Here is a 27,662-nt window from a genome sequence, read left to right as displayed (position 1 = left end):
GGTTTCTTCACGTAGGGTTTTTGTGACTGAATTTTATGTGTGTTCATTTCCATAAAGATACAAAGTGAGCTACAACAAGCAAACTGGGGAGTGCAGACTGGTGATTTCAATGACCTTTGCCGATGATGCTGGAGAATACACTATTGTCATTCGTAATAAGCATGGCGAGACTTCTGCATCTGCCTCCCTGCTTGAAGAAGGTAAAGGCAGCTCTGAGTAGTTTCTGTGTGCATGATAGGAAAGGAAACACCAGAAAGGAGGAGTGCTGGGTGTTTGCCAAAAGGCCTGTTAAAATATCCCAGTTCTGATATCCTAGCTCTGTCTCCATTGCTATCTTCCCTTGGCCTCAGCTGTATAGGAAATGTTTTGGACCACATCACCCCAAAAGCCAGACTGGTGTTAAACTTCAAGGTTCTAGCGCCAGTTTCTATTTGGTGCATTTATTTCTAGGCATATTTTGAAGATGCAGGGATTCCAATTCCAGTTGCCTTCCAGATCCAGGCAGATAATATTAGTGAGTCCCATGAAGACAGTGGCAAACTGGAGAGCCTGAGCCCTGCCTTAAGGGCATAGTAGCTGCCCACCCCCACTGTGTTGTCACCAGGCACACACATGCCAGGCTCAGTGTTCCTAGAGTTTCTAAAGTTTTAAAGGAAACCTGGAAGGGCACCTTGGTGGCTCAGTCGGTTGGGCATCTAACTCTTGGTTTCAGCTTAGGTCACATCTCAGGGTCATGAGATTGAGCCCAGCATTAGGCTCCACGCTCACTGGGGAGTCTGCTTGAGGTTCTCTCCCTCTTCCTCTGCCCCTCCCCCTGCTGGTGGTACACACACATGCATGCTCGCTTGCTCTCTCACGCTCTCTCTCTCTTTTTAAAATAAATGAATAAATCTTAAAAAAAAAAAAAAGAAGAATCTGAAAATCAAGATTTTCAGTATTCAAAATAATTTGACAAACAGTATAATGACATTCAGGCCAAACAAAATGTATCTATGGGTCACATTTACTTTTGCTTAATTGTTCACATTATAGTGGACATTCCAGGTTCTGTCTCATTTGATCTGCACAACACCCCTTAGAGAAAGTTATTATCCTTACTTAGCAGATAAAACACTCATGACCCAGGGAATAAATGAATTGCCAAAAACCACACCGTAAATTAGGAAGAGCACTAGGCTAGATCCTAAAGAACTGACCAGTAATGTAAAGTTCTTTCCACGATAGTAGCAGCTGCTTTGAATTGTAAATAAAAATTTGGTTTGAGAATTCAATTTAATATAGATTGAGCACTTTGATGGTAAAATTTGTGAAATTCACCTTTTGGCTATCAATTTTTCCTAGTGTAGGGCTTGCCTGAATGAAGTGGCATGAACACTTTTTTGTAGAAATACTAAAATTAACTTATGTTCCTAAAACAAACAAGTAAAGGGGGGAAAAAGAGAGAGAGAGAGAAACCAAAAGGAGACTCTTAATTATAGAAAGTGAACTGAAAGTTAACCAAAAGGGAGATAAGTGGTGGGTCGGCGGGGGTGGGGGAGTGATACAGGTGATGGGGATTAAGGAGGGCATTTGTGCTGAGCCCTGGGTGATGTGTACAAGTGTTGAATCACCCTGTTGTACACTTGAAACTAATATCACACTGTATATTGACAACTGGAATTTAAATAAGCACTTAAAAAAATAACTTATATTCTTAACTTCTAGCTGAGTATGAGTCACTGATGAAGTCCCAGCAAGAAATGCTTTACCAAACACAAATGACTGCATTTGTACAAGAACCTAAAGTTGGGGAAACAGCACCTGGATTCTTATACTCTGACTATGAGAAAGAGTATGAAAAAGAACAGGCCTTAATTAGGAAAAAAATGGCCAAAGATACTGTAATGGTCAGAACTTTTGTAGAAGAACAGGTGAGTAGAACAATAATGACCAAGTAAATCATTTCATAAGTTATGAAATTACCACCCACAATGTCCCTCTTTTTGATTTTTTCCTTTTCCTGGGATGGGGTCAGGGTTAAACTATGATTAGTGGGTCTAGATTCACTATTGATGGGTTTCCTTAATCTTCATGACGTGTTGCACAACATGGCTTTAGAAATAGGGATTCCATATATGTAGGAAAAGACAAATATTAGAACAACCAAGTGCACTACTGCCCAGATCCTTTCATCTACAGGATGGACATTCCAAACATAACCCGTGCCCTTAGGCTGTCATTGACCCAAGATGCCACCGTATGAACTGACAAAGATGATGATAATGCAGATTAAAAAACAAAACAGTGACCCATCTAATTCTCAACAAAAACCAAACAAGCTTCTAGATTTTTCTCCCAGTCAAAAACTTTAATCAATCCTTATCTCTAAAACTAGCACTCTTAAAGATTATTTCCTTCCGCAGGATATATATTTTTTAACAAACTGTCATTTTTTTTTTTACTATATAGGAATTCCATATCTCTTCCTTTGAAGAGAGGCTTATCAAAGAAATTGAATACAGAATAATAAAGACTACGTTAGAAGAACTTCTTGAAGAAGATGGAGAAGAAAAGATGGCAGTTGACATTTCAGAATCTGAAGCTGTTGAAGCAGGATTTGACTTAAGAATAAAGAATTATAGAATTCTTGAGGGGATGGGTGTTACTTTTCATTGCAAGATGTCTGGCTATCCATTACCCAAGGTAAAATATAAACATCAGTTCTCCAGGTTACAATAAAGATACAAATCAGTTACAGTAACTATTTTATCTAAATTGTTTTCAAAAATGCATGATATTTTTTGCAGATTGCATGGTACAAAGATGGCAAACGCATCAAGCATGGAGAGAGATACCAAATGGACTTTCTGCAAGATGGCAGAGCTAGTCTACGCATACCTGTTGTTCTTCCAGAAGATGAAGGCATCTATACTGCATTTGCAAGCAATATGAAAGGAAATGCAATTTGCTCAGGGAAATTGTATGTAGAGCCTGCTGCGCCTCTTGGTGCTCCGACTTACATACCCACGCCAGAACCAGTGAGCAGAATCAGGTAAGACTCAGAATAATTTGGGTTGATGAAGATTTAAATTGTTTAAAAGAATAAATATCCCAGTAACAAACTGCTATTGTGTGAGGGACCAAAAAAAAAAAAAAATGAAGGCTGAGAAGCACAGAAACTTGCCATTAGCCATACAGATAATTGCCAAGCATTTTTATTTCTTACCCCTGTGTAAGGTGAACAAAGCGTTTTCCTTGGAGTGGCATGCTTTTCATTTTGCCAGTGCTGTAACTAATGTAATGAAAATTACCAAGGTTTCCTTAACACCTAATTTTACATATGTTATCCCTTCTTTAGACAACAACCCTTCTATGTAGGTATTATTAATGCTTTGGAAGTGGGAGCACTTGATCTCTGGGAGCCTATGAAAATTGTCTTCATTCACTCATCCTGTAGGTGGTGATGCCAACACTTGAAATCCAATCCAAGCCAGTCTGGCTGCAATGTGTAGATAGGTTTTAGGCTTTTCTCAAATATAATTTCTATGTTTTCCCTTTGCTTAGATAAAAAATTATATTTCTCTTTTTCTATAAATGTGTTCATTGGTTTATTTAACCCACCAATATTTATTGAGATGTTTTGGCAGTCGAATCAGAAGGATTGGTGACTAATTAAAGGCAGGTGGTGATGGAAAGACTATTAAAAATTGTTCCAAGATTTTTAAGGCTGGGCACCTGGCTATGTTGAAGAACTACTATTAGAATGGAGAATATATGGAAAACATAGATTTGGGGGCAATAATAACATATTCTGTTTTGAATCCCGGTGATTTTGAAGTGCCATCTAATATGTACATGAAGCCAATTCTAAAATGATGTTAGGAAAGAGGTTTGTTTATTTTGCTGGGTTTTCTCTATGCCTCATGCAAATACTCTGTTTTGCCTTGGTTTTTCAGATCTATCTCTCCACGTTCAGTGAGTAGATCTCCTATACGCATGTCTCCTGCACGGATGTCCCCTGCACGGATGTCCCCCGCACGGATGTCCCCTGCAAGGATGTCCCCTGGACGTAGGCTGGAGGAAACAGATGAGTCACAACTTGAGAGACTGTATAAGCCAGTCTTTGTGTTGAAGCCTGCTTCTTTCAAATGTTTAGAAGGGCAAACAGCCAGATTTGACTTAAAGGTCGTTGGTAGACCTATGCCAGAGACCTTCTGGTTTCATGATGGTATGTATGATAAGTTTTTACTTACAAGTCATTAAACACAAAATTAAGTTTATAAGTGTCTACAGCACTTTAAAAGCAATTATTTTTAATACGTGTTTTCTTTTTTACTTAATTTTTTTATAGGCCAGCAAATTGTCAATGATTTTACCCATAAAGTAGTCATTAAAGAAGATGGTACCCAGTCACTGATTATTGTCCCTGCAATGCCCAGTGATTCTGGGGAATGGACTGTCATTGCCCAAAACAGGGCAGGAAAATCTTCGATTTCAGTGATTTTAACTGTGGAAGGTATTTGCTCTTAAAAAAGAAACTACCTTATCACTTGGGCTTTAAACAAGTATTTCAGTCCTAACTCACTCTGAATCAAAACCTTTCTCTTCCAGCTGTGGAACATCAGGTAAAACCAATGTTCATAGAAAAACTAAAAAACCTCAACATAAAGGAAGGTTCTCGACTTGAAATGAAAGTCAGAGCTACGGGTAATCCCAACCCTGATATCGTATGGCTGAAAAACAGTGACATCATTGTACCTCATAAATATCCAAAAATCAGGTAAGTTTGCTTGAAAATAATAAAACTAAGCTCATTATACAAATCCAATAATCAAGGAAGCAATAATTATTCCTGTATTGATTTTTTTTCACTTTTTCTAGAATTGAAGGAACCAAGGGAGAAGCTGCCCTTAAAATTGATTCCACTGTCAGCCAGGATTCTGCCTGGTATACTGCAACTGCTATTAATAAAGCTGGCCGAGACACTACAAGATGCAAAGTGAACGTTGAAGTTGAGTTTGCAGAGCCTGAACCAGAGAGAAAATTAATCATCCCACGAGGGACCTACAGAGCAAAGGAGATTGCAGCCCCAGAACTGGAGCCCCTCCATTTGCGATATGGTCAGGAGCAATGGGAAGAGGGTGACCTCTATGATAAAGAGAAACAACAGAAACCATTTTTCAAGAAAAAACTCACTTCCTTAAGACTCAAGCGCTTTGGGCCTGCCCACTTCGAATGTAGGCTAACACCAATTGGTGACCCAACAATGGTGGTGGAATGGCTCCATGATGGAAAGCCACTTGAAGCAGCCAACAGGCTCCGTATGATCAATGAGTTTGGGTATTGCAGCCTTGATTATGGAGTTGCATATTCCAGAGACAGTGGTATCATTACTTGCAGAGCTACTAACAAATATGGAACAGATCACACATCTGCCACACTTATTGTTAAAGATGAAAAAAGCCTTGTGGAAGAATCTCAGTTGCCTGAGGGGAGGAAAGGCTTACAGAGAATTGAAGAATTAGAGAGAATGGCTCACGAAGGTGCACTTACAGGTGTAACAACAGATCAAAAAGAAAAGCAAAAGCCAGACATCGTCTTGTTCCCAGAACCAGTAAGAGTACTCGAAGGGGAGACCGCTAGGTTCCGTTGCCGAGTGACAGGTTACCCTCAACCCAAAGTCAACTGGTACCTCAATGGACAGCTGATCCGCAAAAGCAAAAGGTTCAGAGTTCGCTATGATGGCATTCACTATTTGGACATTGTGGACTGCAAATCCTATGACACAGGGGAAGTTAAGGTCACTGCAGAAAATCCCGAAGGTGTTATAGAGCATAAAGTGAAACTTGAGATCCAACAGAGGGAAGATTTTAGGTCTGTCCTCAGGCGAGCCCCTGAACCAAAGCCCGAGTTTCACATACATGAACCTGGAAAACTTCAGTTTGAAGTACAGAAAGTAGATAGACCTGTTGATACCACTGACGCCAAGGAAGTTGTGAAGTTGAAAAGGGCTGAAAGAATTACCCATGAAAAAGTATCTGAAGAGTCTGAAGAGCTGCGCAGTAAATTCAAGCGCAGAACTGAGGAGGGATATTATGAAGCCATTACTGCTGTGGAGCTCAAGTCTCGTAAGAAGGATGAATCCTATGAAGAGCTCCTAAGGAAGACAAAAGATGAGCTTCTCCACTGGACCAAAGAATTAACTGAAGAGGAGAAGAAAGCCCTTGCTGAAGAAGGCAAGATCACTATTCCAACGTTTAAGCCTGATAAAATTGAACTGAGTCCTAGTATGGAGGCTCCTAAAATCTTTGAAAGAATCCAAAGCCAAACAGTGGGCCAAGGATCTGATGCACACTTCCGGGTCAGAGTGGTGGGAAAACCAGACCCTGAATGTGAATGGTACAAAAATGGGGTAAAGATCGAACGCTCTGACCGAATCTACTGGTACTGGCCTGAGGACAATGTTTGTGAACTGGTCATAAGAGATGTGACTGCCGAGGACTCTGCTAGCATCATGGTGAAAGCCATCAACATAGCTGGGGAAACCTCAAGTCATGCATTCTTACTTGTCCAAGGTAATTTGAAGTCTTTGGTTTGATGGATCTGTCTCTATTTATCCGTGACTATCCATTAGCGTATTTCTTTTCTTTTCTTTTCCCATTATTCAAATTGTGAATTTAATTTAATACAATGTCTTTTTCTCCCCCCTTTCCTTATAGCCAAGCAATCGATCATTTTCACACAGGAATTACAAGATGTTGTTGCTAAGGAAAAAGACACCATGGCAACCTTTGAATGTGAAACTTCAGAGCCATTTGTCAAAGTGAAGTGGTATAAAGATGGTGTGGAGGTTCATACGGGAGATAAATATAGGATGCACTCTGACAGAAAGGTTCACTTCCTCTCCATACTGACAATTGATGCATCTGATGCTGAAGACTACAGCTGTGTACTCGTAGAAGATGAAAATGTAAAAACAACAGCAAAACTTATTGTCGAAGGTAGTAAATAATAATCTCACTATTTATTTCAGTTTTAAAGTCACCATTAGTATGTGATAAAATTAGCTTTGCAGTTTTCCTTTCATAAAAGGAATTATTTGGGAATTGGATATAAGCTGCAGAGCAAGATTTCTAAATTTATACCAGCAATTAAAAATATTGACAATTTGGATTTTTAAAAATCAAAGTTATTTTGATGTCTTGTTTTAAAAATTTTATATTGAAATAAAATTCTGTGCCTTAAAAAATAATTTAGGAGCACCTGGATGGCCTAGTCAGTTAAGCATTTGCCCTTGGCTCAGGTCATGATCCCAGGGTCCTGGGATTGAGCCCCACTTTGGGCTCCCTGTTCAGTGAGGAGACTGCTTCTCCCCCTTCCTTTGCCCCTCACCCCCCTACTCTCTCTCTTTCTCTCAAATAAATGAATAAAATCTTTAAAATAAATGATTTAAATATCAAAATAACTTCCTTTTATTAAAAATTTATTTCTCAGTCCATTGACAGGTTGCTATTAAGAATATTCCTGATAGCATGGGAGACTTAAGAGATTTACAAGGAATTTTTTCTACCTTAAGTCTAGATGTGTGCCTCTCCAAAGGAAGTAACTTCTCTTTATCTTATGCCTCAGGTGCAGTTGTTGAATTTGTGAAAGAACTTCAGGACATAGAAGTTCCAGAATCATTTTCGGGAGAGTTAGAGTGTGTTATATCCCCAGAAAATATAGAAGGCAAATGGTATCATAATGGTGTGGAGCTGAAGTCCAATGGCAAATACACAATTACATCTCGCCGTGGACGTCAGAATCTCACAGTTAAGGATGTGACCAAAGAGGACCAGGGAGAATACAGCTTTGTTGTCGATGGAAAAAAGACAACCTGCAAACTAAAGATGAGACGTAAGTCTGCCTGTTCCTTTTGGTCTGCACTGAATATCATCATGGCTTATTGATAAAGAAATGACCATAAAGTTCTTTTTTCTCCCTGTATTTCACAGCCCGCCCCATTGCTATCCTGCAAGGACTTAGTGATCAAAAAGTCTGTGAAGGTGACATTGTCCAGCTTGAAGTGAAGGTCTCCTTGGAGAACGTGGAGGGTGTCTGGATGAAAGATGGCCAAGAAGTGCAGCCCAGTGACAGAGTTCACATTGTGATAGACAAACAGTCCCATATGCTGCTCATTGAAGACATGACTAAGGAGGATGCTGGAAATTACTCCTTTACCATTCCGTCCCTTGGACTGTCAACCAGTGGCCGTGTCTCTGTCTATAGTGAGTGCAACTTACATATTTTTATGGGTAGGGTACCCTGTTAATGGGTAGAGAACTTTAATAAGCAGGCATTTAAAGCAAAATCCACTTCATAAGTCTTTTATTTATGCATGTGGCTTTACAGGTGTTGATGTGATAACTCCTCTAAAGGATGTTAATGTGCTTGAGGGCACCAAGGCTGTACTCGAATGTAAGGTTTCAGTCCCTGATGTGACTTCTGTTAAATGGTACATAAATGATGAACAAATCAAGCCTGATGATCGCGTACAAGCCATTGTCAAAGGCACTAAGCAGCGACTAGTGATTAACAGGACCCACGCTTCAGATGAAGGACCTTACAAGCTGATGGTTGGGAGGGTCGAAACCAGCTGTGATCTCTCTGTGGAAAGTAAGGAGTCTTCCATTTAAGTTATCAGTGTCTTAAGCCTTCTATTTTCTTAGTGTGCTATTAACCAAGTGATTATTTTTTCCCCCAGAAATTAAAATTATCAGAGGTCTGCGTGACCTTACCTGTACAGAAACCCAAAATGTCATCTTAGAAGTTGAGCTGTCTCACTCAGGAATTGATGTTTTGTGGAATTTTAAGGGCAAGGAAATCAAACCCAGTTCTAAATATAAAATTGAAGCGCATGGAAAGATATATAAATTGACAGTTCTAAATATGATGAAAGATGATGAAGGAGAATATACATTTTTTGCTGGAGAAAATATGACATCTGGAAAACTTACTGTGGCAGGTTGGTATATTTATCATTCAATCTAACTTCTTATGTGGGGAAGTTGTTTTAATTTAAGAAATTGTGGCCCATTCCCTTTCAAATTCCCATCAGTTTTCACTTCATGCCTCTGCTTGTGCTGTTCTCAAAGCCAGTAGTTGCCTCAACACTGTCCCCACCCTGTTCTCCTAGGTAGACCTACCTCAGTTGCCATTTTCTTTGAAGCCTTCCTGCATCTTCCCATCCATGTAAGATCTTACTACTCCAACTATCGGATTATTTTCCGTGTGTCTCTTCCATGGCCCTTAGTACATACTTGTGTTATTGCCCCATTTCTTCTTCTCACACCAGAGTGTAAGCCCCCAAATCTGGAAATGCTTCATTCTTCTCTGTTCTCCAACATATTGCACATGATAGGTGATTAATAAGCAGTGGCTGAACTGAGCTTTGTTTAAACTTTCCTACTCTAAGTGTATTTCTTTTTTTTTTAATTACTCTTGTTTCTTTAACTTTTGTTTCCTTTGTTCCCTTCATATTTGTTTTATAAACCCAATGAACATTTTAAAATGTAAGTTAGTGTATCTGTGTATCTCTGTCTTCTGAGATGAAGTAGACCATTCTCATTCAGCAGAAATCCCTTGCTCCAAAATGAAAAACCAAAAGCAGAAATCAACTGTCAAGAAAAAAATTGAAGTCATCATAAATGTGTTTGGTTCATTACAATATATTTATTGAGGAGTACGATATGACATGGGGATTAAATTGTGAAGTCCATGCAGGAATTGTGTATCCCACTTTATCTTAACTTTATTACATTATATTTCCTCAGATTTTTGACCATGAAAAAATACTTCTGAAACAAAACTTTAGGCCCTGCACTTTGACATGTCTAATATAAATCACATTTTTAAATGTGTGGAAACGAGGAAAATCTATGAGCCTCTATGTGATTTCACTCAACACTTACTAAGGTCCTACCATAGGCAAGACAGTGCTAGAAACACAGGACACAAAAATGAATAAGGCATGATACTTTTTTCTTGAGAAATTCACAATTTAGAAAGGCACAGATACATTAGCAACTAACTTGCTGAAGGAGTTATTTATTCTGCCAGTGGATAGTGGCCATGGAGGCAATATAGGGAAGTTTCATGAAAGAGATGACACATGTCAAAACAGTGATTTTTGGGGGTGCCTGAGTGGCTCAGTTGGTTGAGTGGCTGACTCTTGATTTTGGCTTAGGTCATGATCTCTGTGTCCTGGGATTAAGCCCTGCATCAGGCTCTGTGCTCAGGCAGGAGTCTGATTGCAGATTTCTCTCCCTCTCCCTATGCCTCTACCCCACTCTTTCTCAAAGTAAATAAATAAATGTTTTTTAAAGAAAAATAGTGATTTTTAGTATATAAGAATCTTTAATCTTATAGAAATATTGATGACTGAACATTTTCTTAGCACATCTTTTCACAATCAAATATTAGATATATTTGCAGCAAACGGTCCTTAGAAGATATAAGTAGAATACTTTTGAAGGAGAAATTGAGTTAGAGGCCATCCAGGTGGTATTGTTCTCAAAATTCTCTATTAACGGTTGCTTTCCCTTTGCAAAGCCTTCCTGATTCCAGTGTTTCCCCTGGTTGTCAGTCATGCATGCTAAAATAGGGATTTTTGCGATATATTCTCAATATGGATAAAGATAGTTCTAGACATTTTCATGATATTCAAAATCATGTTTTAAAATTTGATATTTTAGGGGCGCCTGGGTGGCTCAGTGGGTTAAGCCTCTGCCTTCGGCTCAGGTTATGATCTCAGGGTCCTGGGATCAAGTCCCACATCGGGCTCTCTGCTCAGCAGGGGACCTGCTTCCCTTCCTCTCTCTCTGCCTGCCTCTCTGCCTACTTGTGATCTCTCTGTGTCAAATAAATAAATAAAATCTTTAAAAAAAATAAAATTTGATATTTTATATTTAATTGTTCAAAGATTTATTTTTTACATAATATTTTTTAAAGGACTCACACTTACACTTGTCTTGTTCCAAAGGGGGGGCCATCTCCAAGCCACTTACTGATCAGACGGTGGCTGAATCGCAGGAAGCTATATTTGAATGTGAAGTTGCCAACCCAGATTCAGAAGGCGAGTGGCTGAAGGATGGCAAACACCTACCACTGAGTAACAACATCCGGAGTGAATCTGATGGCCACAAAAGGAGACTTATCATCGCTGCCACAAAATTAGACGACATTGGAGAGTACACCTACAAGGTGGCCACCTCCAAAACATCTGCCAAACTCAAAGTTGAAGGTTTGTGCTATAATAACAGATGTTATTTGTTCCATATCGTATTTGTTCCATATCGTATTACATTCTCATTTTTAAAAAGTCAGAGGTATAATCATTCTGGATGCCATAAATCTTCATTTCACAAAATCATTATACACTCTCTCAACTTTCTGAGCCATCTACCACAAGGTGCAGAATTGCTTTTAGGATGTGTTTCTGTGAAGAAGCCATTTCTTTGGCTCTAGCTTGGAGGAACAGCCTAATTACACTCTCATTCTCCATTCCCCTCTTGCTCTTCTCCAGTCTTTTAAGCTATTAGTATACAGCTTTGCAAAACTTCATCTCATTCTAGTATAGAAAAATCATGGTGTAGTGTGCATCTCAAACTGGATCCCAGGTTTTCCTAAATAATCTCAAGGTGTCTTTTAAAACAGAGGTGATGCATAACTGCAACATTTCTGATAACCGTTTTTTTGCAAGATGACCAGGTAATGATCTTATCCCAGGCTCCTTTTACTTGGCCATACCATCTTTATTTCCTAAACCAATCATAAATTTGCCTTCAGCTGTCAAAATTAAGAAGACTCTGAAGAACCTCACAGTGACAGAGACGCAGGATGCTGTTTTCACGGTCGAGCTTACTCACCCTAACGTAAAAGGTGTCCAGTGGATCAAAAATGGCGTCGTGCTGCAACCCAGTGACAAGTATGACATCTCAGTCAAAGGAACAGTTTACACTCTGAGGATTAAAAACTGTGCTGTTGTGGATGAATCTGTATATGGCTTCAAGCTTGGAAAGCTAGGAGCCAGTGCCAGACTGCATGTTGAAAGTGAGTTGATTTAGAAACATTTTACAAGTAGCCAATGTATGGTTGCCACTAAGTTAACTGTATCACTGAACTGCCTCAACTTTCCTCATTAGCTGTCAAGATCATTAAAAAGCCGAAAGATGTGACCGCCCTGGAAAATGCCACCGTTGCCTTTGAAGTTAGTGTTTCCCATGACACTGTTCCAGTAAAATGGTTCCACAAGAATGTGGAGATTAAGCCAAGTGACAAACACAGACTGGTCTCAGAAAGGAAGGTCCACAAGCTGATGCTGCAGCATATTACCCCCTCAGATGCTGGGGAATATACCGCTGTGGTGGGGCAATTGGAATGCAAAGCTAAACTTTTCGTGGAGAGTAAGTATTAGCCTTACAGTATTTCCCAAGATGATCCCCATGGGCTCATCAGTTGGTTGGTTGGTTGGTTGGTCGGTCGGTCAGTCGGTCATTTGGTTGGTTGGCTTCATCCATTTTTTTAAATAAAATATATTAACTGAAGTGCTTTTTGATTTTCCCAAGCATTACATATTACAAAAACCATGAAAAACATTGAGGTACCTGAGACCAAAGCTGCCTCCTTTGAGTGTGAGGTGTCCCACTTCAATGTCCCTTCCATGTGGCTGAAGAATGGTGTGGAGATTGAGATGAGTGAGAAGTTCAAGATAGTTGTGCAAGGGAAACTCCATCAGCTGATCATCATGAACACCAGCACAGAGGACTCAGCAGAATACACATTTGTTTGTGGCAATGACCAAGTCAGTGCTACCCTGAAAGTGACCCGTAAGTAAACAAACAAAAAATATATATAAAATATTTAGTAAACTCATTGTTACTACATATCCTACACTTTCCATTCCTGACCAGTTAATCCACTCCAAAAGTCCTTGATTAAAACATCTACTTTGTGTTTACCCTAAGTTAGGCACAAGCATCTCCACCTGGATAAAATTTTCTGATTAGAGTTGCCTTGAAAAGCTACCTATAAAGATGCTGTAGTATCTATCCCTAGCTCTCTCTGTTCCTCTGTCATATGGTATTGTCCCATAGAGGGGTACCTGGAAGATAGCATAGCTCATATCCCAGAACTATAATCACCTTTGCAGCAGACTAAACACATTCCGAGTTTTCACTCTGTGCTTGTTATAACTCACATCACACTAAGTCTCCTTGGGTGTATTTCCTTCCCCCTTTGCAGCAATCATGATTACATCCATGCTGAAGGACATCAATGCTGAAGAAAAAGACACAATTACCTTTGAGGTAACGGTGAACTATGAAGGCATCTCTTACAAATGGTTAAAGAATGGTGTGGAAATCAAATCAACTGACAGGTGCCAGATGAGAACCAAAAAACTCACGCACTCACTGAACATCAGGAACGTTCACTTCGGGGATGCAGCTGAGTACACCTTTGTGGCTGGAAAAGCTACATCAACAGCTACCCTTTATGTAGAAGGTATGGTGTCATAAATGTCTTATCCATACATCTTATCCATACAACTAGATGCCAAATGCATTAGTGAATAAAAAAATAAAATATGGTGTTTCTGTGTAATGAAATATTGTTAGCAATAAAATGCAAGTGCCAATACATGCTACCACGTGGATGAACCTGAAAAAACTTTACGCTAAGTGAAAGAAGCTGGTCCCAAAGGACCATGTCATGTCTGATTCCCTTTATAGGAAAGTCAGAATACACCAATCTGTAGAGACCATAGATGTGTGCCTAATTGTATGGTTTTTTGAGGGGTGACAAGGATATTGTAACATTGATAGTTATGGTTGTACAATTCTGACTACACTGAAAGCCCCTGAATTGTGAGTTATGTCTTAAAGCCATTAGGAAGATTAATTTTTGTACACGCTGTTTTCCAGCTCGCCATATAGAATTTCGAAAACACATTAAGGACATTAAGGTTCTTGAGAAGAAGCGAGCCATGTTTGAATGTGAAGTTTCTGAACCTGACATCACTGTTCAGTGGATGAAAGATGGCCAAGAGCTGCCAGCTGTGGATAGGTCAGTTGTGTTCCTTGGCTACATTCCAGTAATTCCCAGTTTGCTTTGAGTCACCATTCATTAAACTTCCATTTCCGTGTCATCCATAGAATAAAGATACAGAAAGAGAAATATGTCCACCGCCTCCTGATCCCGTCCACCCGGATGTCTGATGCCGGGCAGTATGCGGTGGTGGCAGGAGGCAACATCTCCACTGCCAACCTCTATGTAGAGGGCAGAGATGTCCGCATCCGGAGTCTCAAAAGGGAGGTTCAGGTATTGTCTACGTGCTGAATGTGGGGAGATGTCATCAAGGGCTCATATTCCATAGTTTGAGATTTTAATTTTTAACCTTAACATTTTCTAACCACAGTCTTCTAAAGAATGAAACAGCTGATCCCTGCTGGCTTAGACTCTTAATCTGACATCAGTTTATCACAGTTTTCCCTCACTTAGGGAAATAGTGTGTCCTTAGCAGCTGTCTGGATACTTTAATTAAAGCAGCTGTAGAAACTTTGCTGCCTCATAAATGGCCACCTGCCAAGCAGCCCAAACCAGGAAAGAGCTAAAATTTACACTGTGGTGCTTACATAGCAACTAGAACTCAGGGAAGGTAGGACAAGGTGGTGTTTTGTCATACGGCTTCTGTCATGGAGAAGCAGGGGTGTAGGGACTTGGCTGGGGATGCTTCTTTTGAGGTCCAGGAGGTAGACCAGTTGGAGCAAAGCTGGATTCCCAGCAGGGGTGCTGAGCTGGAGAGCTTTGCCCTTTACCACTTATGCAGAGCTTGTTTCACGAGTGCCTGTCTTCCCAAATGGTGGAATGGAAAGAACGTGTTAGGAGAAATATCCTTTGAATTCAGATTTACTACCTTATTGCTTATCTGAGGAGAACCAGGCATGACAGGCCTTAGGCCATAGTGAAAAAGCCTTCAGTGAGGACGCAGGTGACCTAAATATGTCTTCTGTCCTTTACTGTGCAATTCTGAACCTTGATTTCCTCACTTTTAAAAATGAGGCTAATAGTTTCTACGTACCCCAAGAGGTTCTTGTTCATACCACAAGTAATCAAATCAAATAGTAGAAGAGCTTTGTCAAAAATGAAAAGCCCACAGATATAACGTATTGTTATTTCTGTTGTGATTAGTTAAAAAGCAAGCATTTTAAGGATTCAAGTCACAGTCTCTTTGAGGCGACGTCTCTCCTCAGTGCAGGTGTCAGCAGGATTCTTTACAGAAGAAGTTAGGGCAGCATTTGTCTAAGGATATGCAGGACACATTAGAATGCACTTCACCCAGTCAACTTTTTATAACATAATGTATAGTTTTGACATGCTTTTGAAATGAGCAGTTTTAGAAACAGGCTAAAACTGAAAGGAAAGCAGGACTTCAATTCTCTTTTTATGTTGCTCCATTGAAAGGTTATTGAGAAACAACGTGCTGTTGTTGAGTTTGAGGTCAACGAAGACGATGTTGATGCCCACTGGTATAAAGACGGCATTGAAATAAATTTCCAAGTTCAAGAACGACACCAGTATGTGGTGGAGAGAAGAATCCACCGGATGTTTATCTCTGAGACCAGGCATAGCGATGCCGGTGAATACACCTTTGTGGCAGGAAGGAACAGGAGTTCTGTTACTCTCTATGTCAATGGTAGGTAGAGATACCCGCATATTTTGTGGAACCAACTGGGATAATCCTTCCCTTTAAGTTCCTAAAGGGCTGATAGTTTCTGGGCAATTTCTGAAGAGGCCATGCTACTTGTATTGTAGCTACATTTATTTTCATTATTATCACCTGTGGTGAAGGGACGGCAGCTATTAAAACGACTGTAAAGATGTCATTTCCAGAACGTGCCTAATGGCTAGATCCTCATTTAGTTGTTCAACTCTATTGAATATCCACCGTCTGTCAACTATAATAGACCCTCAGTGGGTTTCTAGCTACAGCGCTCAGCTGGTCGAGTTTTCCACCCTTGGAGCCAACTGCTTAGGTGCTAGTAGTGGTACCAAGCCCCAGGGCATTTGCAGCCTCTAGTGCGGAGTGCCTGGGAAAATCCAGAAGTCCTCTTTGAGACCCCAGGGGGCCTGGAGAGCCACAGACGCTGCAGAGCTAGGTTCTCTCTGCCTTGAGCCTGAGGACCAGAGGCTCTTATTACATACGCTACCACGTCCTCAGAGGAGAGCCCTGAAAGCACCCGCCTTCCTCATGAAAAGCTGAGAGCTGAATTTGAGGCTCCTCTAGAAATGAGACTAATCTATATGGAGAAGAAGGACTGTCCATCCCTCTTTGAATCTTGAGTCTACTCTGAACGAATACCTCAGAAGCAGATTGAAGAACCCCAGGAATAATCTCAGGTTAACAAAAATGAGCCACATTGCCAACATCCTCTTATGCCCTAGAAGACCAAACCATCATGGTATCCAGTTCTTACTCTTTCTAGATTAGTGGTAGAGAGACTGAGGCACAGAGAAGTAAAGGTCAGAAAACAGTCTCACAGAAGTCCTTTCTCCCCATTTCTCTGTTCTGTGAACTACCTGGTTCCCCTCAGTCATCACAACACTGAGAAGATGGTTTCATTAGCATAGCAGGAAAGTGCTTTTCTTTTTTTTTTTTTTTAAGTCTAATTAATTGCCTTTAAGTAGATCAAGAATAACATTTATTCCTTTTTACATATGTAGCAATTATACTTCGTTGGCACCTGGTTATAAAGAAGTGACTCTGACATATCCACAAATCCTTGCAAATCAAACAAATCTAAAGGTGATGAACATCTGGGCACATGGTTTGCCCAAATGATACAAAACAGATAGCACATGGCAGCCATTCTGGCATTCTTTAGGGTGCCGGCCATTGCTACACCCCCACACAGACCCCAACAAGGAAAGGGGTGATCCTGTTATGATAATAACACCCCTGACCAAGCCTCAAATATCACAAGTATCTTTCTAAAGTCATTCTATCTGAGGACAGAATTCCCAATGTGTCCTTTCTTCTTAGCACAAAGAATGTTCCGATATTCTGAGGCAAGTAGAGCTCTCATAGTTCCAAAGTTTGGTTTCTGGACACATCACTAATGGCCACAAATTAACATAGGCATTCACATGTTCTCCCGTGTTTTCATGCTTTTGCACATGCTGCTGGTTTTCTTTCACTCCCAGCTCCAGAACCGCCCCAGATCCTTCAGGAGCTCCAGCCCGTGACCGTGCAGTCTGGCAAGCCGGCCCGCATCTGCGCCGTGATATCTGGCAGACCACAGCCCAAGATTTCCTGGTACAAGGAGGAGCAGCTGCTTTCCACGGGCTTCAAGTGCAAATTTCTTCACGATGGGCAAGAGTACACACTTTTGCTCATCGAAGCCTTCCCAGAGGACGCAGCTGTTTATACCTGCGAAGCCAAGAATGACTACGGTGTTGCCACAACCTCTGCTTCGCTCTCGGTGGAAGGTATACAGGCCTTGCTACTTCTCAGCTTAAAATCAAACCTAAGAAACCCTCTTTTGTGTTCTCTATAAATACAGTTTGGAGCTCCTAAAAGTAGACTGCTACCCAACTTTTAGGAAGATAAGATAAATCTGCATGCTCCATTCTGTGCAGTCTGTAAGTGACTTAATCATGACTAATCTTGTGATCCCTTTCTTTAGTTCCAGAAGTTGTGTCTCCAGATCAGGAAATGCCAGTTTATCCTCCTGCCATCATCACCCCACTTCAGGACACTGTCACTTCTGAGGGACAGCCAGCCCGTTTTCAGTGCAGAGTGTCTGGAACAGGTAGGTTTATGAGCAAAGGTATCAGTGCTGATATTTACAAACAGTGATCTGAGGCAAGGTTTCTCACCTTTTCCTCCATCACAAACATCTCCTGTGCATAATTTGACTTTTATTGAGAATCTTGCAGAAGAATTACTTGAATTACTGAATAAAGGAATAGACAATGTTTCCACTACTGAGTATACACCTAAAAATGGTTAAGGTGGTAAATTTTATGTTGTGGTTGTTTTGTTTTTTTTAACGACAACAACAACAAAAAAAAGAACTTGACCAGTGTTTTCTGATGTTCAAAAGATGCCCTGTTCCCTCAGATAAATTTTTTTAAAGATATTTTTAATTTATTTGTCAGAGGGAATGGGCAAGAGCAAGAGAGAGTGAACAACAGGCAGAGGGAGAGGGAGAAGCAGGCTCCCTGCTGAGCAAGGAATGCGATTTGGGACTTGATCCCAGGACCCTGGGATCATGAACTGAGCTGAAGGCAGATGCTTAACTGACTGAGCCACCCAGGTGTCCCCTGCTTAGATGACTTTTGTTATCTCTGAAAAAAATACAACAAAACTACAAATGTTATTATATTAATTATAATATTGTACTTACGTATATTTCAAAAGAAGAATCTGCTTATATGTAAGACATTATTCAGTCTGTAGACAGTGCTTGTGTGAAAAGGTATATTCCTTTGGAAAGCAATTGCCAGTAGCATCAAAAGTAGGGGCGTTATAATCAGAGATTGGATTTGAATCTTGGCTCCACTCTGTGACCTTAGGCAAATAGATTTCTCTGGTTCTCTTTGCTTCATGAATAAAGTAAGGATAGTATTGCATTTGATCTTAGAATGTATGTTTCAGGAGGGCAGGGACTCTGTCTTAGTACCTAGAACCTCTTGCCTAAAAGGGGAGTAGCTGCTGGAAAGTACTATCCTGGGCAGCAAGGGTGGATCCTTGTCCCAGAATAGCTTCATAGAGTGTATATACTCAGCAAGTAATTGTTAATTGTGCAAAAGAATGATTGTCATATGACTAACACCAATCGAAGCATGTTAGATCACACTCACCAGCGCCTAGCCATGTTCATCAGGCAGTAACACCCAGTGAGTTTGTTGTTACACTCTTTAGTAAGGGCATGTCTCCCAGGTGGTCCCGGCCCCTCCCCCCAACCTTAGGAGTCCGGTCCTAGTAGAATGAGACAAGATGTTTGCAGCCATTTCAAGCCAATTATGATTGTAAATTTACCTCAGATAGGGTAAATCAGCTTTATCCCAAATAAAAGTCATTCTCTCATTTGCAGGCATTTATGTATGACCATCAAAGGGAAATTCTTAGAGCTAGGGCTTCTCACAGCACCTAGTAAATGTGGGGTTTTTTCTGTTTTTTCTTTGTTTTTTGTTTTTTGTTTTTTTTTTAATACTTCTTCTGTTAGTTTATGACTCAATCTCTGCATTGCCAGGAGCCATTTTCCTAAACAAGTTAATATTGCAATTGACTTTCTATGACCTGATGACTTCCTCCTCTGAAATAGAGACGCTGATCTAGAAACCAAATGAACCTATTTGATTTTTATGGGCATAATTAAAAGATATTATGTATGTAAAGTACCTATAGGCATGGCTGGCAAGTGACTAGTGCTCAATACATTAATTTTATTATAGCCATAGAGGGGAATTATATAAACATAAAAGTCTGTTATTGGGTGACCAATACAGACAAACACCACAGACTTTGTGACTTCAAAGCACAGAGTTGGAGAAATACTAAATATCAAGAAATAGGGACTGATTTGATAATATTCTGCTAACACAATAAAGAAAAATGCATTTTATTTTATTTTTTTTAAAAGATTTTATTTATTTATTTGACAGAGAAAGATCACAAGTAGGCAGAGAGGCAGGCAGAGAGAGAGAGGAGGAAGCAGGCTCCCCGCCGAGCAGAGAGCCCGACGCGGGACTCGATCCCAGGACCCCGAGATCATGACCCGAGCAGAAGGCAGCGGCCCAACACACTGAGCCACCCAGGCGCCCCATTTTAATATCAAATTCACTGAAGTCATACTAAATTTATCCTTTCATTGAATTTTTAGAGGAAAATTTTCAAATCAATATACATATATATGATTGTCTTAAAGCAGTAGTCTTCATATAGCACTTTTTAGTTTATAAATAATATAGTTTTGCCTTTAAGGTGTTGCAAAAATATCTTCAAAGTCTTCTATATGACTCCAGTTGGGGCAGAAATAGAAAAATATGTTTTCTACATGACTGACATCTTTAAATGTTTAAATGGACTTTATAAATTCGTGGGTTACTAACTCTTTATATGTGTACTATTTATACACATACAGAGGTTTGAGCATCCTCTTGCAAATGTGTTTTTTTATATGGCAAAAATTGTTTATTAAGTAAAATGCCCTTTTAAAAGCTTACCAAATGATAAAGTTTTATGCCCTTGCCACTGAAAGTATTTACACAAAGTCCTTTGACCAGGTACTACCCTAGGGGAACAAATTCAGTCCTGCCTTCTATACTGGAAAATAATTCCGTGTTCAGAAACCCCAGTCACATGTTTTTGGAACTCAGTACTCACTTAAGCTTAGAACTTGTTGGCCTTGAGCAATCTGGTGGGGCTTTTATGAGTGTTGCCTGTTGAAGGTCTCTGGTGCCACCTACTGGTGGAAAAGCAATTTGGAAAAGTAGAATTCTAAAATTTGTAATAAAGCTAGCTTTTCGCTAATGTTTATCCTACAGATAGTATAATTTGGAGGCTTACTGATCCACCTCTAGCTAAATAAAATGATAAATAATTAGTCTAGCTATGATGAATGTCCATTGTTCATTTAAGTATCTCTTCAGTTGTATTCTACTGATGTCAGTGTTCCTGCTATTGAAATACTATTACATTAGCTGCTAGATCGCAAGGTTGTACGTGCTTTAACAGCCCATGTATTTGGTGCTGTCTGCATGACAGAGAGAGATGCATGGACTGGGCATTGAAGAATCAACAGGATCATTGAACACAACAGCATTCTAGGCAGAGAATGACATTTACAAATCATAGAAGCCTACGAGAGTACTTCATGTGCTGGAAATGACAAGTGGCTTGAGAATGGTTGGAAAGTGATGTAATTAGTGGAGGAAAGGCCAGAAAAGAAGGCAAGGGCCAGATCCCAAAGGATTTGGTATTCTGCGCTTAGGATCTTAGATTTTATCTTGTTTGCACTGAGGAGCCACTGAAGGATTTTTAAGCCTCTGGGTAACATGATCAGGTTTGCTTTTTGGAGACAATACTGTGATTGTGCAAAGAAGAATGGTCAGATTGAGAGGGGAGACCTAGTGAGAACCAAGGGAGAGGCCGTCTTGATAGACTTGGAAAGGGCGGATGAGGCCCTCAATGAGGGGAGTCAGGAGGAAGAAGGGTGTAGATTGTAGGAGAATTTGAGAGGTGGAATGAAGGGAATTTAGGGACCAAATACAATGGAGCGGTGGAATGGGGAGCAGGAAGAGTGGGGTGGCCTTGTGGAAGCCAGAAGAGGCCAGTGACCAACACAGATAGTGTTAGTCCCATCAGAAGCAGCAAGTTCATTACCAAGAGAGGTCTTGTCTTTTAGCTCCTTTATTTTTGACCGTGCATGCCTGTCCTAGGGCTTCATCCCTTCTCCAAAGGAGGACGTTACTGTAGGACTATGCGGAGAACCCTGTAAAGAGGTGGACAAACTCTTCATCATCCCATTTCCACTGAGGTTTAACAGACTAAATGTTGTAGAATGATTATTAAGGTGGACAAACTCTTCATCATCCCATTTCCACTGAGGTTTAACAGACAAAATGTTGTAGAATGATTATTAAATTCCATGTGATGGCATTACCTATTATATCACATGACCCTGTCTTGGTGCAAAACATTAAAGGCACTGATGATCCCTTCGCAGAGGGATGTTTAAACAGTCTTGTTTAATAACTGACTTATGCCAGTAGTTTATAAAGCCCTTCCCATGTAAGTCATTCAATTCACAAAACTTTTTTTTTTTTTTTTGCAATGAAGAGCTCATGAAGTATTACGCATCTCATTTTACCAATGAGAAGACTGGTCCAGAGAGATTAAATGATGGGTCTAAGGTCACACAGTGGGGAAATTGTGGTATCAGTGTTCCATTTTCTACTTTACCTTGCTACCTAAGGAAGTGAAGACATTTGTGTCTTTAAAAGAAGAACCTGTAATTTATAAACAACTATCATCATGGGCAGGAGGGGAACCTTCACAAACCAAAATTTGTGCTAAAATGAAAACAAGTGCTAGCTCAATGGGCCATTAGAAAATCCCCTGTGGATGGTATAGGGATAAGGAAGTGATACCATGATCACATTCCAAAAACAAGAAGTCTTGGGTTGTGGCTTTTAAAACTTGTGACTAAATTTAAATTCACTCCTGACTTAGAGGGTGATTGTTTCAATGGAAGTGTAATATTTTTTAAAAGTTCACCTTAAACTGTAACAACATAATGTTATTTTATCTTTTCTTTGGAGTTATTTTCAACTTTATGTGAAAAGAGCCAGTTTTATTATCATTTATTATTACCGTTACTTTGAAAAAAGCCAAATATATCTAAGATGACTAAATTCCATGACCCTTTCTTTCAATTTTAAAAATTATTTTCTGGGGCACCTGGGTGGCTCAGTGGGTTAAGCCTCTTCCTTCTCGGGGTCCTGGGATCGAGCCCCACATCGGGCTCTCTGCTCTGTGGGGAGCCTGCTTCCTACTCTCTCTCTGCCTGCCTCTCTGCCTGCTTGTGATCTCTCTCTGTCAACTAAATAAATAAAATCTTTAAAAAAATTATTTTTTGCTGTGCTAAGACCTTTCAATGCTTGCTCATTGATAATGAAAATATAGAAATGTTGTCTTCAGCCTTAGGGTGTCTGTTTTAAACTTCTGGGAATGTTGATCTTCTCAGATTGCTTTTTGATCTTTCTGCACAGTAGACAACCCCAGGCGCAGTAGGCAACCACAATCCTAGATCAAACCCATCATAATGACTGTTCCTTAGGACACAATCTTTTTCTCAAGGTCACTGACTATGTCAAAACCTTGTCCCTGTTTCCACAGCATAACCTACACAGGATTAAAAAGAATATAACTGAAATAGTAAATTTCCAAACATTAGAATCAGCCTATAAGCTGGATTTTTCTAGAAAATCATGTTTCTTTCTTAAAGATGAAAAGAGATCTTGTAAGAGCAGATGTGGCATGCCCAAAAAGAGAAATATAATGTTATGAAGACACATAGGAAACTTAGTCACCGATATAATCAATATTGTGTTTTCAGGTAAAAATATCCACCACTTTTTGTCATTCAAATATCTTTTTTTTTCCTTTTGTGATGCAGATCTAAAAGTGTCTTGGTACAGCAAAGACAAGAAAATTAAGCCATCTAGGTTCTTTAGAATGACTCAATTTGAAGACACTTACCAACTGGAAATTGCTGAAGCTTACCCAGAAGATGAAGGAACTTACACTTTTGTTGCCAATAATGCTGTGGGTCAAGTATCAAGCACAGCCAACTTGAGACTGGCAGGTACAGTAAACAACCTTCAGAACCACATTTAAATATGGCTCTAATCTCACAATGTCAGTAACAATCACTAAAGACTCCATGTAAACCATCGTTGGCCCTATCGTTCTCTTTTAATGCAACTAATAGTTTCCATGTTATATGCTGCATTCTCACTTTCCATTTATCCCATCTCATTATGAATCACAAAACATCATTTCTCATTTTGCCCTGCTTTGTCTTTATAATGTTCTGTAATGTATTGCTCTCCTTACCAGCTTTCATGCTTTCTGATCAGCATGTATCAGAATGGAGAGAAAGATGCTAAAGAAATAGGTAGATTTGCTTTCTAATTTAGCTAGGATGAAAAAAAATTTTTTTTAATGTAATGTAAGCATTACTATCTTCCTGTTGTCTTGACACAATTCTGATTTCACAGAAGCTACAGAGGGTGATTTCAGGTCTGTATACCACATAGGTGTATTCACCGTCATTCAGAGAATGCCTGAAGGTTGAGAGGTCTCATCCTAAGATGGTTTAGCATTTCTGATACTTGGGACTTTTAAACAGCCATCAGAAACACTTCCCTGGTAGTGGAGGGCACTTTGTTTCAAAACAAGATAACAATATTTTTATACAGTCAGACTATTTTTGCTGAGCTAATTTAATCTATGTATTATTAACTATGTATAAATACATCCAGATTGAGGGCAACTTTGGTTTTTCCCTTAATTTTAAACACTTACTAATAATCAGATATTTTCTTAACAATTTAAAGTGGCTTACAAAATAGAAAAAAATGTAATTTTACAACCAGAGGGGAAAAAGTAAAAACAGAAAATAAGAATACCTAAACCAGATTATGTACTTCACTAGTGCCTTCACAAACAATACAGTGAACTTTTTTAGACTACTTATGTCTCAACTTGTTTGCCCGGAAAGTGGAAGGGAACATGTGTGACTTGGAACCAATGGTGGCATATGTTGACAAGACATTAGGACTGGACTGGATTCTAGTCCACCATTGAACTTTGCAACAGATCTGTAGACAACTCCAAATGAGTTCTGGTTTCAGTGGAGGGTAAGACATTAAAGGTTGGCATGCTTCTTTTCAGGATTTAGCAAATTTGAAGAAGTTGCATCAAACTCCCAATGGCATGTCTCTTCATCAGTTTCATTTAAGAAGGAGTCCCTTGGCCAAAAGCCCATCTTCATCCAGCCTCTGTCAAGCGTCAGGGTGCACAGCGGGGAGACAGTCAGATTTCATGCAAGGGTTTTTGGCATTCCCAAGCCAGAAATCCACTGGTTTCATAACCAGAAGCCAATTCTACCAACAAAAGATGTAGTTTTCCATTATGAGAAGGCCACAGGCATGGCTTTAATGCTTATAGTTGATGCTTACTCAGAGCATGCTGGGCAGTACTCTTGCAAAGCCGCCAATAGCGCTGGGGAAGCCTCTTGTGCAGCTGCACTCACAGTGACTCCAAAAGGTAAAGCTCATCTTGCTGTAAAGACTTGGATTTACTTCATACCTCCTGCTCCCACTGTTACTAATGAGAGTCTCTGCTGTTTGTCTCATTGCATAGTGTGGTCAGTCCATAATTTACTAATGAAGTAACACCCAGTAGGTCCTCCTAAGTTCTCAATTATGGGTTCACCTATATGGTTTAAATCTCTGAAGTATATAATCTGTGCATTACATCAGTAAGTATTTTTTTAGGCATCAACTTTGTTTGATGTTTTTCCTTTTCTAAAGAACATCTCATCATTGGATCATTAATGATCCGTTTGCTGTATATTGTTTGTACAGTATATGGAAGAAGGGGGACAAATGGTATTCCGTGGGAGGGGGCAGGGAAGAGAGAGAGAATGAGAGACTGTGTCACTCTGGTTAGTTGTGGTGACAACAGAAGGAAGGACCCAGATACTCTACAGCATCGCATGAGCCTTCGTCATCCATTCATCATTGGATCGCTGGGAATGAACGTTCGTTCTTTTGTGTGATGTGATGTCCTGGAGCACACTGCGTCTGGCATGCTGCTTCCAAGTGACACTCATGTCTTTCATCTTCATCTTCCATGCCATTGTCTGTTACTAACCTAGCCAAGTGACAATGCTTAGATCTTAATATTCTTTTCTTTTTCTTGTCACTTGATTATACAGTGCGAGCCCTAGCTAGGCAGAGTTCTGGGAAAGATGTAAGAAAGTCCACCAAGTCCCAGGCAGTGGCAGATTCCTCTTTCACAAAGCAGGAGAGCAGAATATCCCAAAACGAAATTAAGTCATTTCAAGGATCATCCTATGAATACGAATCACAGGTTTTTGAAAGCGTATCTCAAAGTTCCACCCACACAGCCTCATCGGTTCAAAACGTAGAGTTGCGCCATACTGCGTCCCTTTCACAAATTGCAGAGAGCACTGAGTTCTCTGGGAACTGGGCGGAAGAGGCAGTGGGCAAGGGCCCACGGATTCTGCTGCCGCTTCAGGACCTCTCTGTAAAGTGCGGCAATACAGCTCAGTTCCTCTGTGTTTTACAAGATGACTCTTCTGTTGATGTAACCTGGACTCACGAAGGCGGAAAGATAGAGGACTCGGAAAGAGTGACGCGGTCACAAGATGGAAATATTCAGTTTCTTAGCATACATCACGTTCAGCTGGTAGACCAAGGATTGTACAGCTGTATTGTACGCAATGACTATGGAGAGGAGACCACGTCGGCAGTATTGAGCATAGAAGGTGCTTCTTTGGTTTTTAGCTGTGACTTTCTTCATTTCATCCTCATCGCTTTATGCAGCTTTCCTGCCCTGCAGATCGAATCAGTGAATATGTTAATTAGCATATCCCTAACTCAGCACTCTGTTGATAAACGACTTCTGCAAGTCAGCCAGGTCATTGGCCAAACTTGTGACGAACGTTCAACTTTCCAGTCTAGATTCAAGGAAGTTTAACTCTCAAATTTCGTTTCAGAAGGTTATGGTTCATTTTGTATATGCTGTTTTTTCTAGTATTTACCAAATGTGCCACCTACGAAGTATACCAAAGAAGGTCAGGATGTTATAGTTCATCAGGTATTAATTAACTATTTATTGTTGTGCCTGATACTGTGCCAAGATTAAATTTAGTTATTTTAATATGAAGAGGCTCAACATTTCTCATTTCTGCCCTTTGTTTACAGATCTGGAAGTTCTAGCTATTTATAAGGAGAGTATATAAATAGCAGATAGGGCACTGAAAATAATAGGGTTCTGTCTGGACCAAAATGAGGAGTCTATAGATATTTCTTGATAGATGATACTGCTTTTCAGTCTCAGATCCTCCTGGAATCATAGAATTATCTAAGGGCAAGAGCATTATTTTTGTTGTTATCATGCTTGATTTCCACCATGTCTGGAAGGGCATGAATAAATTTGTCTTAGAAGAGAAAAGTGCCTCCTCTTATCCATGGACTTCCCCTTAGATATGAAGGAGATAGGAGAATTATTCTTCAGGTCCTAGAATGCCGTGCTGTATGTCAGCTAAAGTATCTTCATTGAGTCCCGTGGAAGGAAGCCGATGGAGAAAGTTCCAGCATCTCCAGGGGTCCATGGGGAACTATGTCCTCGAGGTCTCTCCTGACCTGTCCATACCATTTTTGAGATGTTAGAGATGAGCGGGAGATAATATGGTGCTATGTGACTGCTGTCTTGGCTCTGAATTTTGAAACAGGTTCAAACATCATTTACTATATCTGTAATCCTCAGTCACCCAGAGGAGGCTTTTTTCTTTCTTAATCTGATATTCTGTTCTGTAGATATTCCTGGTAATATTTCCATAGTCCTCAAAAGGACTATCTCAAGAACTGAGGTCTAGTTATGCAAGTGAAATGGAAAATCTGGTGGCATCCAGAGAGCTGAGCCTCCATTTCCCCATAGCTGCTGGCTAGTGCAGTAATCACCCAGAGTGACTATTTATCTGGGGGTGACATGGGTGACAACCAGGACAGGTTCTGCAGCCATGCAATTGGGTATTGGCTGTGTTGTGGTGGTAGGAGAAATGTAGGCCTTTTCAGCTTGCTTCCTAAGGAACCTGGGGCCACAGTACGTGCTTGATTGTCATGTTGCTAGAGTGTATTTGAGCTGGACATTTTTGCCACAGGGTTTCCAGTTCCTTCGGTCCTAATTGATTATATTATTGAAGTGTTCTTGGAGCAGAAGCATTTTTCTCTTGGAAAGTCCAGACTTCCTCTTTTATACTTAAGCAAGTTGAAAGATAAACCACTTTTAATGTTTGAAGAATGAAGGATCAGGCACAGTTGTC

At 40.1% G+C, this 27,662-nt stretch overlaps 1 protein-coding gene across 6 annotated transcripts in view; it reads left to right on the top strand.

Moving 5' to 3' along the window:
- TTN (titin) overlaps window positions 1–27,662 on the top strand; it is a 274,456-nt gene that overhangs the window by 23,333 nt on the left and 223,461 nt on the right. For 4 of the 6 annotated variants that reach the window (XM_044242432.1, XM_044242429.1, XM_044242428.1 and 1 more), the window contains 24 exons: window positions 58–200; window positions 1,705–1,910; window positions 2,449–2,682; window positions 2,787–3,031; window positions 3,936–4,207; window positions 4,331–4,495; window positions 4,591–4,759; window positions 4,861–6,554; window positions 6,699–6,980; window positions 7,609–7,875; window positions 7,974–8,246; window positions 8,371–8,634; window positions 8,723–8,983; window positions 11,000–11,260; window positions 11,806–12,069; window positions 12,162–12,422; window positions 12,585–12,845; window positions 13,261–13,521; window positions 13,941–14,082; window positions 14,172–14,337; window positions 15,481–15,712; window positions 17,221–17,505; window positions 17,703–17,828; window positions 23,202–23,390. In XM_044242432.1, the coding sequence (XP_044098367.1) occupies window positions 58–200; window positions 1,705–1,910; window positions 2,449–2,682; window positions 2,787–3,031; window positions 3,936–4,207; window positions 4,331–4,495; window positions 4,591–4,759; window positions 4,861–6,554; window positions 6,699–6,980; window positions 7,609–7,875; window positions 7,974–8,246; window positions 8,371–8,634; window positions 8,723–8,983; window positions 11,000–11,260; window positions 11,806–12,069; window positions 12,162–12,422; window positions 12,585–12,845; window positions 13,261–13,521; window positions 13,941–14,082; window positions 14,172–14,337; window positions 15,481–15,712; window positions 17,221–17,505; window positions 17,703–17,828; window positions 23,202–23,390 (6,923 nt within the window). Of the gene's footprint in view, window positions 1–57; window positions 201–1,704; window positions 1,911–2,448; window positions 2,683–2,786; window positions 3,032–3,935; window positions 4,208–4,330; window positions 4,496–4,590; window positions 4,760–4,860; window positions 6,555–6,698; window positions 6,981–7,608; window positions 7,876–7,973; window positions 8,247–8,370; window positions 8,635–8,722; window positions 8,984–10,999; window positions 11,261–11,805; window positions 12,070–12,161; window positions 12,423–12,584; window positions 12,846–13,260; window positions 13,522–13,940; window positions 14,083–14,171; window positions 14,338–15,480; window positions 15,713–17,220; window positions 17,506–17,702; window positions 17,829–23,201; window positions 23,391–24,481; window positions 24,857–25,529; window positions 26,124–27,662 lie in introns of all 6 variants that reach the window. The other 2 variants (XM_044242430.1, XM_044242431.1) reach the window with 2 other exon arrangements.

Source organism: Neovison vison, chromosome 3 (genome assembly GCF_020171115.1).
Source record: "Neovison vison isolate M4711 chromosome 3, ASM_NN_V1, whole genome shotgun sequence".
Classification (NCBI taxonomy): Eukaryota; Metazoa; Chordata; class Mammalia; order Carnivora; family Mustelidae; genus Neogale; species Neogale vison.
This window is presented reverse-complemented; position numbering and strand designations above follow the sequence as displayed.